This window comes from Hippocampus bargibanti, linkage group LG12 (genome assembly GCF_051943395.1).
Source record: "Hippocampus bargibanti isolate YZ-2025 linkage group LG12, ASM5194339v1, whole genome shotgun sequence".
Taxonomy (NCBI): Eukaryota; Metazoa; Chordata; class Actinopteri; order Syngnathiformes; family Syngnathidae; genus Hippocampus; species Hippocampus bargibanti.
Window position 1 is genome coordinate 8,112,038 of NC_142745.1, and position 15,854 is coordinate 8,127,891.

At 40.8% G+C, this 15,854-nt stretch overlaps 1 protein-coding gene across 1 annotated transcript; it reads right to left on the reverse strand.

The window, feature by feature from the left end:
• Window positions 1–185: 185 nt before the first annotated feature.
• LOC148890303 (serine/threonine-protein phosphatase 6 regulatory ankyrin repeat subunit C-like) lies at window positions 186–15,630 on the reverse strand. Its single transcript, XM_089009710.1, is given in 30 exon segments — window positions 186–1,643; window positions 1,645–1,682; window positions 1,684–1,703; window positions 2,016–2,107; window positions 2,206–2,288; window positions 2,406–2,488; window positions 3,369–3,514; window positions 3,853–3,936; window positions 4,021–4,108; window positions 4,390–4,609; window positions 4,688–4,805; window positions 6,188–6,275; window positions 6,353–6,554; window positions 6,638–6,709; window positions 7,899–8,010; window positions 8,139–8,189; window positions 8,281–8,421; window positions 8,525–8,593; window positions 8,685–8,802; window positions 8,887–8,969; window positions 9,553–9,667; window positions 9,790–9,868; window positions 9,952–10,164; window positions 11,298–11,440; window positions 12,218–12,305; window positions 12,417–12,617; window positions 12,885–12,955; window positions 13,032–13,110; window positions 13,198–13,281; window positions 15,475–15,630. Coding segments are annotated over 30 exon segments (3,189 nt in total). The 5' UTR covers window positions 15,502–15,630; the 3' UTR covers window positions 186–1,462.
• Between the last annotated feature and the right edge of the window lie 224 nt (window positions 15,631–15,854).

Consider the following 15,854-nt stretch of genomic DNA (forward strand, 5'->3'; position numbering starts at 1 on the left):
ATGCGGTGTATCCCAACAAAAAAAGTAATCATGTAACATCAAATACGTATAATCTTACACCCCGAAGCACAGTAGCCAGAGTAAAAATAAAATCTATAAAAATTAGCCAACATGCAAATGTAAATTAGCGTATTCAAGTACTCTTTTTTTATCTCTCTCTGTTAAATACACAGATTCTAAATTGATACACATTAATTGTACAGAATTTAATTTGATACGTGTTGAAATGTCAAGTTATGTAAGGTGGACAATTGTTCACAGAGCTATCACTTTTTTTACAGTCGTTCTTAAAGTTCAAATAAAACAAAGTGGGTTTCTCATGGTGTATATGTTTTAATAATGTTCATACAGCGGTGTTTCAAAATCTTGATAAAATACAAACATCTATGTTAGAGTGCAAATACATTTAAACCATTTTATGATAACCCACTGGGCAGTGCATTAGGAAAAAAAAAGAAACAAATAGTCACAATTGTCAAACATCCCAATTAAAATGAAAATCCAAAGTAATTTAAGTTACATTTTCCTGTTTATGTGGTGCAATGTATACATTTATTTGCATTATATTTTAATCTTTACTGAATATCAGTAAATCTTTACACTTTATAGTCACTTGGAGACAAGAAAATTTCACTTTGGGAGTTTCAGTCTTTGATGTCACCTGTGTTCGATATTAGACTTATTTAAATAATGTCAGTATGAGAACACAGAAATCCATTGTTCAAAATATAAAATGACGTTCATCAGCACAATTGCTGCTGTAGATGTCACTGATTAAAATGGTTTGCAAGGTCCTTGTGCATAAAAACATGTACATTTGCTAATGCCAAGGCTTAGCTAACACGGCAAAAAACATTTTCTGGAACCTCCTATTCGCTTGCTTATTTACTGTAATACTATATTAAAAAATATGACTATGACCTGCTTTGAGTTGCACCACAGCATACATTTACATGAGGTTAATTCCATCAGTAGATGGAAAAATATATAAACGTACTGAAATACATTATAGCTATGTGGATCCTGATACAAAATTAATAAACATATTTTGTCTATGCAGTGTCTGTTACACCATAATTGCATAAAGGATTCAATCTACCATTGCATAATACATTATTTAAAAAAAATCCAAACCTAATATTCAGAAATCACACAAGAACAGACACACAACCATCCAGAAACATACATCACATGTAAACACAATCAAGCATTTTGGTTTTGAGCAGCAGAGTACAGAGAAAATAGGGTTTGTAAAAAGCTACAAAAAATAATTAGCATCCATTCAAAGAGGACAGATTTGTTCTGTCCTCTACTTCTATTTTATGGTTATTACCTCATTTCATTGATGCTCTAAGGTTTAATATTAGCTTGTGTAAGACTAGAGACGCTGTTAGTTAAAGTTGCCAAAGTATAGACGGGATGCCATGATACAGTACATTGGAGGAAGCAATAATAGAAACGCTCACTCAGTGAGACACTGGGGCAGGCCGATAGAGCTTAAACGGCCCTTGTCGTATGAGTGACGCAAGCTTCCACTGGACCCGCAAGTAGCAGCGATGCCACAGTTATTCAGGGTGGGGTTGAAGCAGGAGGCCATGTTGGGGTTGGCCTCGCGTAGGGGAAAAGGCTTCATGGTGGAAAGGCAGGGCCAGGCAGTCAGCCACTTTCTTATTGGGTGCACAGTCCCAGAGTTGGGGTGTGGCCTGCAGAGAGTCACAAACGACAGCTGCAACAAGTGGCGGCTTTATCTGAAAGTAAATTCCGCTACCTGCCCGCATACAATATTCTTGGCATCTAATGTGCTTTGAATACTTCGATACAAATTAGAGTTGCAATCTGCTCAAACAAACAAACATCTACTGCACACGTGGCAAGTTTAAGACCGCCAACCCAGATGCAGCTCTTCATCTTTAAGTTTATGTGGCCTGCAAAAGGTTGCCATTGTATTAAAAAATAAATAACCTTTCACTGGTATGACAAGGTCAATCATACATTTGTAATGTCGCACTGCTTACCTTCGCCATCCAAGGCCATGACTGCTGCGCCTCTCTTGAGTAACACCTGCACAACGGTCGTCAGACCCTTTCGAGCCGCGATATGAAGGGGCCTGGATAAAGAAAGAGAATTCATTATTGAGATCTATGCAGCTGAATTGCGTCATCTGGAGTGGTGCTAAACAGCAGCCGACAGAAGAAGTCAACTCACATTTGAAGCGCACTATTTGGGGCATTTAAGAGGGAGTGATCATGGATTACTGCGAGAAGCAACTGGGCGCACATCTCGTGACCCTGTGGAATATATATTGAAAAAGTCACATCGGGTACAGTAACAACGACGAGAAGCTTCGTCTTTAAAAGACAAAATGGAATTCAGATGCAACCGTTACTGTGCCGCCGGTGTTTGACCTTAGTGCATGCTAAGTGAAGGGCTGTGTTATTATTGACATCCACCATGGTCAGGTCTGGCTTCGCGCTGAACAGCAAGAATTCTGAAACAAATAGAAAAATATAATAAATAAACCGAAATAAACTTGTCGTCTTGACTTGGGAGGTCTTCTATGTAGTTCGACATTATCTGAAAACACGACAGTGAGACCTCAACTTACAAACACCTTAACTTACAAACTTTTCGTCTTACAAACGTCAAATTTATGAAAATTAAACCTTATAATAAATTTTCATAATACACACCCACCACGGCTGGCACACGACCAAACAGCACCAGAGGTTAAGTTACCAACAGTCCTTATGGAAGGTGACTCTCCTTCCATAAGCCATCAACGACCATCAAAAAGGTAAATAAAACGTTATTTTACAGCCCAGTTTATTTCTTTAATTACAGTCCTCATGTAATGCGCCTCTCTTTCCAAACAGCAATTCCCTTTGACCTTCGACCTCCAACGCCATTCCATCAAGCCATAAATGACCATCACAAATGTAAATAAAGTGACTTTATGATACAATTCAGTGTATTTCTTTCATTACAATAAAATAGTACATTTATTATACGTAGAATAAGGTATGTTGTGTGTAGTTTTAAGGCTTTAGTTGAAAAGTATATTTTATGGAAAACCGGGAAAGGATTATTCCCATTTTAATGGTTTCCTATGGGGATTTTTTTTTTCGAGATACACACTTTTCGCCTTACACACTCTGTCTGGGAACCAATTAAGTTCGTAAGTTGAGGTCTCACTGTATCTGCATGTGAAGAGGAGGTAGATGCAATGGTCAACATGTCTGAACTTGGAAACAATGTGATTAATAGACGGAAACTGGTGACCACAAGACTCCTGTTGGATTTTTTTTTTAAGTAAGTGGAGAGAAATATTTATGTTTGGAGATGTGTTTATATGGTGGGTGGACACATACCAACTGCCAAGATGTGTCCACAGTCAGCTGCAACCATAAGAGCGGAGCACCCTCTGTGGTCCGCAGCATCGAGTTCTGCGCCCCGGGCTAGGAGCAGTTGGATCCCTGAAACATTTCCAGAGTAGGCAGCCGCATGCAGTGGGGTCCTGCGATTACACAACAAGACAAGATGAGACAACAAAATTAGGAATGGAAGGAAATCTTTATTTACCTAACCTCATTTTAGGAAATACCTTCACAGTGTGTTACTTTTTCTTCTTTAAACAGAGACTCAACTTTTTTAAGATCGGATTTTAAAATAACCAAAAAAATGAATACAGGTTAGGAGTAATGAAAATAAATTGAGTGAAAAAATGGATTTTGTGTTCCAAAATTATCAAACAAACACAAATCATGTTTCTTGGGATAAAAAGGTTCAACCACAACACAAGTTGGATGTTTGGAAGACAGACTTTCAAAGGAAAAAGCAAAATGTAGAACGCACCTCCCTTTCGCGTCACTAATTTGAACGATTTGAGGACCAACTGTATTTACCAGAAGTCCAGCAGCAACATCATGTCCTTTAACTCTGCAAAAGGAAAAATATAAACGTTATTTACACTCAATTCTTCAAAACAATTTCAAGTCGATAAACATTTTCAATAGGACTTACAAAGCGCAGTGCAATGGGTTGAAGGAGTTTCCTTCCTGGTTGCCAAAAACCTTGTTTTCAAGTAAAATGCGTAAACAACCTTCATGGCCTAAACAAGATAAATAAAAAATGGACAAATTATTTAAAAATCAAACTTGGAAAATATGACAAAATACATGCTATTTTTTTATAATTTGTTTGATTTAGACTTTGTTTTCTTTGTGTTTGCTTCCTCTTGCGCAGGATAGAAAACAATGTCAAGAACAGATGGGAAGGATGTTTTTGCTTCATGGGAACAGCCCAAGATTGTCTTCTGTTGATTTCTCGTGAGCAAAGAACTATACTATTTTAGTTCCATGAAAACAAAAGTCCATCCTCCTGATTTCTTACCGTGATAGGCAGCCCAGTGAGTGGGCGTGTAGCTTTGGTAATCGAACATGGAGTCCAGGGGGTCTGCTTTTGCTGCGGCCTGTAGTAAACTATGCAGAAGCTGCGCGTGGCCGCAGGATGCAGCAAAATGCAACGCCGTTCTTCCTTTAGAGTCACGACACAGAGCAGAGGCGCCGTGTTCCAATAGAGCTGACATACAGTCACAGCTACCCAGCATGGCCTGCAAAACAAGAACAATTTAGAGATTTAAATGTCATTATAGAAACAAAACGGTACGGTTACTCTCGTACTAACGTACAGCTCGATGTAGTGCAGTGAAGCCCTTTTTGTCACCGGCATCCGGATTGGCTCCTTTCTCCAACAGAATGTGGACACAATCTGTGTGACAACCCAGAGCTGCCAACATAAGTGCAGTTCTGCAAGTACATTTAAGAATGGCAGATGAGTGAATTTGGTTGAGAACACAGGCTTTTTACTATTTTATTACAGCAATATTTTCTCTGCATTAAACCACTGTTGAAGTAAATGCCGTTATTTAAAAAAAAATCAATTTCATCATCAATTCCAGATTTCCCATTAAAAATATTTCAAACATACAGGCAACATATCTTCCAGTGTATAAGGTGCACAGGACTGTAAGGTGCACCTTCATTAAATGACATACAGACGCTCCCCAACTTACGAACAAGATAGGTTCCGAACGGTTGTTCGTAAGGTAAATTTGTTCGTAAGTTGCTTCAGTGCTATATTTTGTATGGAATGTATGTTTAAGATTTATATAAGTATTTTTAAGGCTTGTATAAGTAACCAGTATTGGTTTGTACTGAAAAATACACATTTAATAAAATATATGCTCATGTACAACTGGAGAGAATACTACATATGTTACTACTACAAAAATGTTCGTATGTACAGTTGTTCATAACTCAAATGTTTGTAAGTAGGGGAGCATCTGTATTTGAAAAAGTTTTCATTTATAAGGCACACCAGATTATAATGCACTACAGTCGAGGCTGAGGTTATGTTTAACTCATTCACTGCCAGACGATGTGCAAAAACGTGTCCACCCCAGTGCCAGGGTTTTTGTTATTTTCACTCAGATTGCAGGACCCACAGAATATCGAGTTTCACATAAACATTCAATGCAGCGTGAGAAACTTTAGACTCTCTTCTTTAAGTGTTAATTCCCATGTTAATAAGGGTCTGGAGTTATCTGAGCTTGAAATGGGGGCGGCTGTCCAAAATACAATTCAGTACATACATATTTATTTATATAGCGCTTTAAAAACAGCTAAAGCTGTAACAAAGCACTGACATGGACAAAAGGGAAATGGTGCCCCCTCATGGGAGGGAACAACATTGCCAGAGGTCTGTCAAGCGCTTTATCAGCACCCCCTGCAAGAAAAACCAAAACCCGAACAAATTCAGGAATGGCCCTCCACCTCACAATTTTCAATTCTCAAATAAATTTGGGAATGGCAGCGAATGAGTTAATATATTCCAGCATGGACAGCACACTACTACTTCTACAGCGGGAAATAGAGTCGCTGGTTGCTGACAGTAGTTGCAAGATCTGTTGCGGCTCAATATTACTTCACACATAAGACACACCTGCGCATAACTCGCTGGGTCATCTTTTGAAGAAAATCAATGCTTTTGGGTGCGCCTTATACACCGGAAAACACAATAATTAGATTCATTTTGTGCGTCATAGAAACTCGACGCACCAAGCTAGTGAAACAAGAAATTGGAATCGCTACTAAAACTTAGTTTGCACAATAAAGAAGAAGCGACTCACTGTCCTTGCGTGTCTTGGCTGTCAATAATGTCAGCACTGTGTTTTCTATTCACCAGCAGAAGGAGACAGTCCACATGGCCTTCTATAGCTGCACGTGCATAAAGACACCATCAGGAAAATAAAACATCAGCCCAAAATAAAAATAAATGCTTTGTTCACTCCAACCTGCAAAATGGAGAGCGGTCCTCTTGTGCTTATGCTCCTTGAGCGTGCAAGAAGCTTGATGTTCCAGCAGCACCTCCACACATGAGGTAAAGCCTCTCAGCGCAGCAAAGTGGAGGGCGGTTTTCCCCTCGACGTCTCGCATATCCAGACTCACTAATGTTTCACACAGCAGACGAAGGGCCTCACAGTGACCGTAATACGCCTGTCAACACACCACCAGTGTTACACCAGCCAGTGAGCTGAAAACCACAAGTGAGATATCCGTGATGGATTTGCACTACTCACGGCTAAGTGTAGCGGACTAATTGAAATATTACTTTCAGCCTCTTCTAGACAGTTGAAAGAAATTACCAGGAGCTTGAAAAAAGAAAAAACAAGTTTGACTACCTGGGCAACGGGGGGAAAAAAATTAGATGAACTCATTCACTGCCAGATGATGTGCAAAAATGTGTCCACTTCAGTTCTAGGGTTTTTGCCATTTTCACTCAAATTGTAAGACCCACAGAATATTGAGCTTTAGGACTACATAAATATTCAATGCAGCGTAAGAAACCTTAGACCAGGGGTCGGGAACTTATGGCTCATTTCCTGTTTGGGCTGCAGTTGGCGGAAATCACAATTTCGATTGGATGATACTGGCCGTGCATGTTGAAACAGGTAAACGCCCCTTTCAAATAAGCCTGACGAGTAAAAAAATGACAAGTATCGTACACTTCAGGTTGGAATGGACCGAAAGATTCGCCTTTGTGGAGAGAAAAGGTTCCGATTCTAAATTGCAATGAAACAATATCGTAGATGAAGCAGTCAGTGGCATTGTGACAAGCCCCATGCTAACGTTAGCATCAATATACTTCTGCGAGAGACAGCAGAAAGCAAGTGTGGAAGCTGTCCTCCCAAGTAAGTTGACTTTAATTCCGATCGTTTGGCTGGATTTTTACCAAACATCAGGAACGGAAAACCATTCATGTTAATGGTGAGTACTATTACAAAGTTATTTTAAATAATACATTGACATTTTGTTGAAAAGTGGCAACGTGTGTGTGTGTGTGTGTGTGTGCGGCTCTCACTGAAAAATATTTCTAAATATTTAACTTTTATGGCTTTCTTAGTCAAAAAGGTTCCCGACCGCTGCCTCAGACCTCTTCTTTCATCAGAAAAAAAATAGTTAATTCCTAAGTTATACTGGTCTGGAGTTATCTGAGGTTAAAATGGGAGCAGTTGTACAAAAGGCAAATGCTGTACCCTAGTGGGAGGGAACAACATTGCCAGAGGTCTGACCAGCACTTTATCGGACCCCTCCTCCCTCGCAAGAAAAAACAAAACCGAACAGATTTAGGAGTGGCGCTCTACGTCATGCTTTTCAATTTGCGAATACATTTGGGAATGGCAGTGAATGACTTAAGCAAGATCTGAGATTGCAATACAATACAATAGATCCAAATTTATATAACACTTTCACAACAGCAGCAGCTGTAACAAAGCGCTTCACATGATAGTCAACACAAATCAAAAGAATAAACACAACAGGAACATAAGTAGCACTGACCATTTCCAAATGCTGCTTGTTGCCGTAAGCTGCTGCGTAATGGACAGCGCTGTAGCCTTTAGTGTTCTTTACAGTTGGGTTTCCTCCGCTGTCCAGCAAATAATCTAAACAACTGCACACAAAATGGAACATGATGTTTATGTTCAAGTCAGAAGGAATAACCCAACAATAATGTGCAACTTCTAATACTCAAACTTGTATTGAAGCACATTTGGTTCTGGTAAATAAAGTGTGACGTACAGAGAGGCTTCTTGTTCTTTTTCCACGCTGCACTCCGAGTTTGTCTTCCCTCTGTGTGACCAAAAAGTTGACAACTGGTATTCTTTAACAAGCAATACTAAAACTAACCGCATATCTTTTTTTCCATTGCACCGGACTTCACCCGAAGAACGTGTGTGATGCAGCAGCATAGTGTAGAGGGCTGCATCCCATCAGGTCTAACTCGTTGACCTCCGAGCCGGCTCTCACCAGTGTGATTGTACATTGGCTGTTACCGTTGGCTGCAGCGTAGTGCAAAGGACATCTGTGGGCCAAAAAAAAAAAAAAAAAAAACAGGAAACGGCTCAACTGATAAACCATTTTCTCAATTATGCCATATTAAATTGATTCAATTGTATTTTACTTACCTCCCCAAATGATCCTTGACATCAACTTCAGCCCCACTGTTGACCAACATGTTAAGACAGTCAACGTTTCTGCCAAAAAAAAAAGCACAGAAAGAATGTATTAAACCATTTGACCTACCATCTAGAAACGTGTGTGTGTGTGTGTTTGTGTTCTTTTTACCCCCCAAATGCAGCAGCATGCAGACAGGTCCTCCCAAGTTCATCCTGTGTGTTTATATCAAATCCAAAGGATGGTGACTGGCAGCTTGTCGGGGAGTGGACAATGTTGTAATACTGGCCTACGTGATACACAAGTAAAAGTTTTCAAAGTAAATGCAAGGGAGTGCCATTAAATTAGGGAAAAATTGGTGACAATTTCTCACCGTTGGTGAGCAACTTGCGGCAGCAGTCTGAAAAGCCGTACAGTGCTGCCAAGTGTAATGGAAGCATTCCATGTATCCCCTGTCTGCAGAAAGTTAAATCATCTGTTATTGTACTGTTGTCAGAGATGTTTGTTCGAACACTGTGGACAAAGGCTCGAACACAGGAAGATTGTCTTTTACTGCCGGCAGGGGACGCAGCCATTCATGACTGACGGCCAACTTCTGCAGCCCTCTGCCAAGCTATTTATTGAGAGTATATGCAAATTTAAGTGATACATTAGTGATACAAACAGTCTTCTTGACTTGAATACCACGCCCCTGGACATCCCAAGCGCCAACAACTACAAACAACAGAATGTAGACATTTTAATGGGTTGTCTTTCCATGAACGGATACATTTGTAACGAGGCTAACGAGCTCTTCCTGTGAAGGAGTTTACCAAGTCTTAAATTCCACCCAAAGCCAGACCGGATTAGAAAATGGATGGATAAAAGTAAAGAATTTCACTGGAAAAATGTCCACTTTTCACCTTTGAATGCAGAGTGTGAGTATTTTTGCCATTTCTGTAATTAATATTCAACAGTTACTCAATCCATTTAAATATGTCATGATTTGACGGTACTACTTAATTCATGCAACTTTTCTTTAGGTTGAAATACAACTTGCCTAGATTTGTCAGCACCGTTAGTCAGCAGAGTACTGATCAACAACTCTTGACCGTATCGGGCAGCATCATGTAGAGGAGTGTTGCCATTTATGTCAACACAGTCAATTTCACCACCTGGGGTAAAATGAAAAATAAATAAATTAATAAATAAATAAATAAATAAATATGCGACACATAATATTTTGAGCAGTATGTGAATCTCCTTTTGACAATGTCAATGTTCCTTTTTTTATTACCATTTTGGATCAGAATTTGGGAGCCTGTGAAGCGACCGTGCATGGCAGCCATATGCAAAGGACTCTTTCCTTTTTTACTCTGTTGAAGAAATTATTCAAGTGAGTTTGAAGCTTTGAGAAGATGCAAGTTTCATTATTTTCACCGCCCCACAACCCATTAACCTGCACGTTGACATCAGCCCCATTGTTTAGGAGTAGCTCAACACATAGCACGCCGCTGGAAGAGGCGGCAGCGAGGTGTAGCGGAGTGATGCCATGATGATTGGACTGATTTATGTTGGCGCCACAGTTGATCAGCTCAAAGGCCACAGTTTCCTGGCCCGTGTCGCAGGCCATGTGAAGTGCTGTGTTCCCAAATGTGTTTGGTTCATCAGTCTGTAAAAGAGATTGGGGGGAGTGTCAGTTTTCTGTTTATTTGTAGCGTAAGACAGACAGTAAAATCCAACCTAAATGCTTTTTAGGTTGGATTAGGATTTTAGGCCTTTTGTTTAAATCATAATTAAATATTCTTTTTTAAGTGTATGATGTAAGCATCACACGAGTATTCAAGGATTCACTTTTTTGGGTAGCACTGTTTTTTTTGCAAGACATTTCAATGCCAATGAAGGCCTTGTATTTAAACGTGTGGATTTAATGCAACCAGAATCGCTGAAAGGGCTTGCTCTATATTACAAAAAGATCCAGGCAACATAAAGTGCTAACCTACAACACATATTGCGCTTTTTGTGATCCTAATGTGTCATTGAGAGCTTTGAAAGGCGCTTCTAAATAATAATCTACTTCTTTTCCTTTGGGCTTTTCCCTTCAAGGGGTCGCCACAGCAAATCAGTGTCCTCCATCTTGAAAGATTTGATCCGCATGTTTGTTTTGGCCAAGCTTTTACGTCGGATTCCCTTCCTGACACAACCCTCTGTATTTATTCGGGCTTGGGACCGGCACAAGAAGACTTAATAATAATAATAATAATACATTTTATTCATAAGTGCCTTTCAAAGCTCTCAATGACACTTTACAATCACAAAACAAGGACATAAATAAAATCACAGATAAAATTATAAAAAGAACAAGAGATAAAACTATACAGAGAATGTGATTTTAAATAAAATAAATGCATTATTATGATTATTAAATTTGAACCAAATATAATAATAATAATAATAATAATAGTAAGAAGAAGAAGAAGAAGAAGAAGAAGAAGAAGAAGAAGAAGAAGAAGAAGAAGAATACATTTCATTTATAAGCTCCTTTCAAAACTCTCAAGGTCACTTTACAGTCACAGGATAAGTTTTTTTTGTGGGTGAGCAGCGGCAGCCACACGCGCCAGCATTCACTCAACCTAGAAGTAACTCTAATAGATAGAAAGCTAGCAAGCTAGCTAACAGATAGCTAACATAGTAGATAGCTAACAAGACAGCTAATACTGTAGATAGTGAGCTAGATAGTCAGCTAGCTAGATAGATAGCTAATAGATAGCTAGATAGCTAATAGTTAGCTAGCTATATACCTACCTCCACTCCAAGTTCCAAAAGATATTTGACCAGGTCTAAATGACCACTAATTGCTGCAGCATGTAGTGGTGTGTAGCCACATTTGTCTTTGCATGTTACATCGGCACAGTGAGACACCAGCATCTTCACAACATCCAAATGTCCTGGTGGATAAAAAAAAACAATAAATCTCAATATGTACCATATCAGACACATTATTTCTTTTGTAAGTCACATACAACATGTACAAAACATGCATTGGTGATTTCAACTCACACCTTAGTGATACTGTATCCTCAAATTGAGTCCGAATTTTTACATTACATTTTACTCTTTGTTTGATAGAGTGTGAATACGATACACTTGAAAAGTGACTGGCTTTGTGCTTACGCTGCACTGTGTTCATTTATTATTTATATTCACGGGCTACAAGTGGTGGTCTGCAATTATATCTTCATGTACAGTAAAGTCTCGTTATATCGATATTCAAGGGAGTCTGAAAAAATATCGATATAACCGGGACTATCGATATATCCGATATCGATATAACGAGACTTTACTGTATTTTAGAGTAAGGAAGTGATTATCAAAATCCACTGTGGTGAAGGAAGCAACAGTGCTGCGAACACAAACAGAGCTGTTTATTTGGCATCACATGTTATTGGCAGGGGGAAATAAACAACCCCGGCAGGCAAGAGATGTACTGCACACAACTTTATTTATAGGTGCTGAGACTACAGTAACCTTTGTGTTTAAAGAGTTACGGGAAGGTTTACAGAGCATTTCAGATATTTCATTTCAGAAGAAAATGATTTTGAGTGGGGTTTTTTTCAGAATGAATAATTCTGGGGTTTAGTTTGCAATAATTGTCTGAAGCTGTGTGTCGAAACCTTTTCAGCATTCTCTCACAATTTTCATTCAACAACATCATAACCACCTACCAAGATATGCAGCCGAGTGAATCGGCTGCCTTCCCTTTTTGTCTTTACCTCTGGGGTTAGCACCCGTTCTGAGAAGCAAATTCACCATCTACAGAAAGAAAGCAACTGCTTGACAGTTTGAAACTGGAATTGCACATTTTGACAACGATTGAAGCCCTCTGATTCACGATAAACAAGCAAACAACTGTGAATGACTTACATCTCCATGCCCATTGTGTGCTGCGTGATGTAAAGGTGTTCTTCCTGAGCGGTCATAAATATCCACCGTGCACAAATGAAATATCAGTGATCCAGCACAGCCTGTCGCCCAGTTTGCGGCAGCCATGTGTAATGGCGTCTGCCTGAATTTGTCCCGGGTGTTCATCTGTGCACTGTGCTTTAGCAGCAGCTCCACAGCCCTCTGAAGAGAATACCAAACAAAAAAACAAAAAAAACAAACAAACAAACAGACAAAGGAAGTTCACACACGCACGCACGCACGCACGCACGCACGCACACACACACACGCACACACACACACACACACACACACACACACACACACACACACACACACACACACACACACACACACACACACACACACACACACACACACACACACACACACACACACAATCTATGTTGTGTCTTCATTGAAACAGTTAAATGAAAAGAATGAGCATACTTCATTTTTGGAGGCAGCAGCTCGATGTAAAGGGGTCAACAACCCCTGGTCCTTAGCATTGATATTGGCACCTGTTAGAAAGAAAAAAGAAGCTTTACGGATAGTTTTTGAAATTATTTGGGGATACTCAAATATTTGAACCTTCACCTGCGGTGATAAGTAGTTCCATAATATGAATATCGCCAAGATAGGCAGCAGCATGAAGAGGAGTGCTTTGTTCATGGTCCTATGATAAAATATGATTGAAGCATTTACCACATAAATAATGAAACATCACAGCCAGGAAACAAACAAGATTGTGGAATAAAAATACCAATGAATTCACATCCTCTCTATGGTTTAACAGAAATGTCACTTCTTCTGTGTTTCGGCTGAAAATAGCCTGGACCAATGGACTCTGAAAGAGCGGTTGACAAATAAGAAAAATCATAAACATTAGAAAGTACCAATTCAAAATCTCGAGGGAGGAGAGAAAGAGCAATGGATTATTCCACACCAGAATAACAGTGTGAATCGATCCGCGCAAGCTAGGTATTGTGCAGTCGGCATCGAGAGCATTGTGCAGTCAGCAAGGAGAGCATGAACTGTTGTTCTAATGTCAAGTAAGAGGTTACGTTTCAAATATGATGCAAAAACATAACCTACAGAACTCGGACTGCACGGTGACTTTAAAGAGTTTGATGTTTCTCTTTATTTGTAAGTAGGTTCGTTGTCAGATCTCCCAGGCAGGTGACGCGCAGAGCTTGATCGTGGCGTGGAGTTGAGCAAGTCGTGCCGTGATGTCCGTCCGACGCCCGGCGTGAGCCGGGCGTGAGTCCGAGATGAGTCTGATATGATTCTGCCCCGTGGTTCGCCCAATCTCTCTGTCCTGCGACAGCTTCTTTTATACAATTTGCAAGCGTGTGCTATGCATCAGGGTGATACGCACATCAAGGAGATCAAGGAATTGAAAGACATGAAAGTGTTGAAAGGCGCACTTCAAAATCATACACTCGTGTGACGCAACAGGGCTCCCCTCCTGGATCCGAAGTCGGTGAAAACGATGAAGGAAAAAGAAATAAAAACAAAAGTAATTCTGCGACATGGTGAGGCCAGGCAAGATGACGGTCACCGGGCATGGCAGGCGTCGGTGGGGTGGTTTCCGAGGAGGTTTCGTGGTGCCTGAAGTCGTTGTACGGGAGCACGGCAAAGAGTGCCCTACGACTGCCAGTTTGAGTCGATCGATGGAAACTTTCCTCGCGGCCGTCGAGTCGATGCCGGAAGGTCTTCTCACCGTGAGTTGTTCGGCTGGGATCGGTCAAGTCGGAGAATCGATGAGGGATTGTGAGGACAAAGGTGCGTGGGGTTGGCCATGCTGCCGGGCTCGGACAGGCCGGTCATCGGCGACGGTGGCGATGATCGCGCTGCCATGGCGCTCTGCAGGACGCTGAGGAAGAACGCTGACGTCGGCGGCCGTGTCGGCCATGAAGCGTCTTCCCGAAGTCCGATCGTGGACATAAGCGATGTCCGACGATGTCCGATCGTGGACATAAGCGATGTCCGACGATGTGCGATCGTGGACATATACGATGCAGCGAGTTGCAGAGTCGCCAGGCGAATTGGACGATGTCGGCCATCAGGGTGCGGCAGGTTTCACGGTGGGGTCGGGGCGCCCACGGGTGGTGGCGGTCCATCGGGAGCTCGGCTTGAGGGGTCTTGCTGTGAAGATGCCGGGTTCACGGGCGGCTGGGAAATCTGGGTGTTTCCATTTGGAGAGTTGATTGGGCTGAGGAGGAGGGAAAAAATGCTCCTGGCTAGCTCGCCAATAAAGAGTTTGATGGTTCTCTTTATTTGTAAGTAGGTTCGTTGTCAGATCTCCCAGGCAGGTGACGCGCAGAGCTTGATCGCGGCGTGGAGTCGAGCAAGTCGTGCCGTGATATCCGTCCGACGCCCGGCGTGAGTCCGAGATGAGTCTGATATGATTCTGCCCCGTGGTTCGCCCAATCTCTCTGTCCCGCGACAGCTTCTTTTATACAATTTGCAAGCGTGTGGTATGCGTCAGGGTGATACGCACATCAAGGAGATCAAGGAATTGAAAGACATGAAAGTGTTGAAAGGCGCACTTCAAAATCATACACTCGTGTGACGCAACAACTTCAGTGCGAAACAGAACACCACATAGCGGACATCAGTCTGGCGATGCCTACTGCGTTCCTCTTTCCTCGGTTCGATTACAAAAGCTTCACGAGGCTTGTTTTTGACTAGTTTGTCTGTACTTATGGATACAAATAGCAAATTGGTGTCAGAGGCTCGTAGTTTTTATGAAAAACGGAACGTGCCGAGTTCATAACAATAAATTACATCAGGTATGCGTCAATAAATAATGGCATTTGAACTTCGACTTTACAAAAGCACAAACGAGCAGGTTATACTGCAGAACAGGTAGACATAAACACAAATGTTACTGCGCAAACAACAATTAAGAAGATTGTAAAAACATTGCCGTATGTCCGTTAGCAAAGTTTACTCAAAATGTTGCCAAGTCAACCGGCTGTATTACAATGTAAAAAACCAAGATTTGGGGAAATACTGTACAATGATTTTCACATACCTGGTCCGCGATATCTCTACGATCCATTATTCAAATTTCCTGTTCGGTCTTCCGTTCACACCGCCTGTGCATGTTAATCATGTTATTCAATGGCAGCTAGTTGGCCTCGTTAGCGACTTGGTTTATGCGGTGTGCACAGAGATCTCGCGATAAGTCACAACAACGTGATAACAAGCTTGATTTTTGAAGAGTTGTTGTAACCCGAAAGGCAACATTTACTTCTAACAAAAACAACAAAATAATGCATAACTTGAATACTACCAGCTAAATTGCACGGTTTGAAATTCAGAATTATATTTAAACTCATGCAGGTAATACTACACACATTTTTATACATTTTACAATCATGGCAAATGAAAACCATGATTTCAGCAATCTGT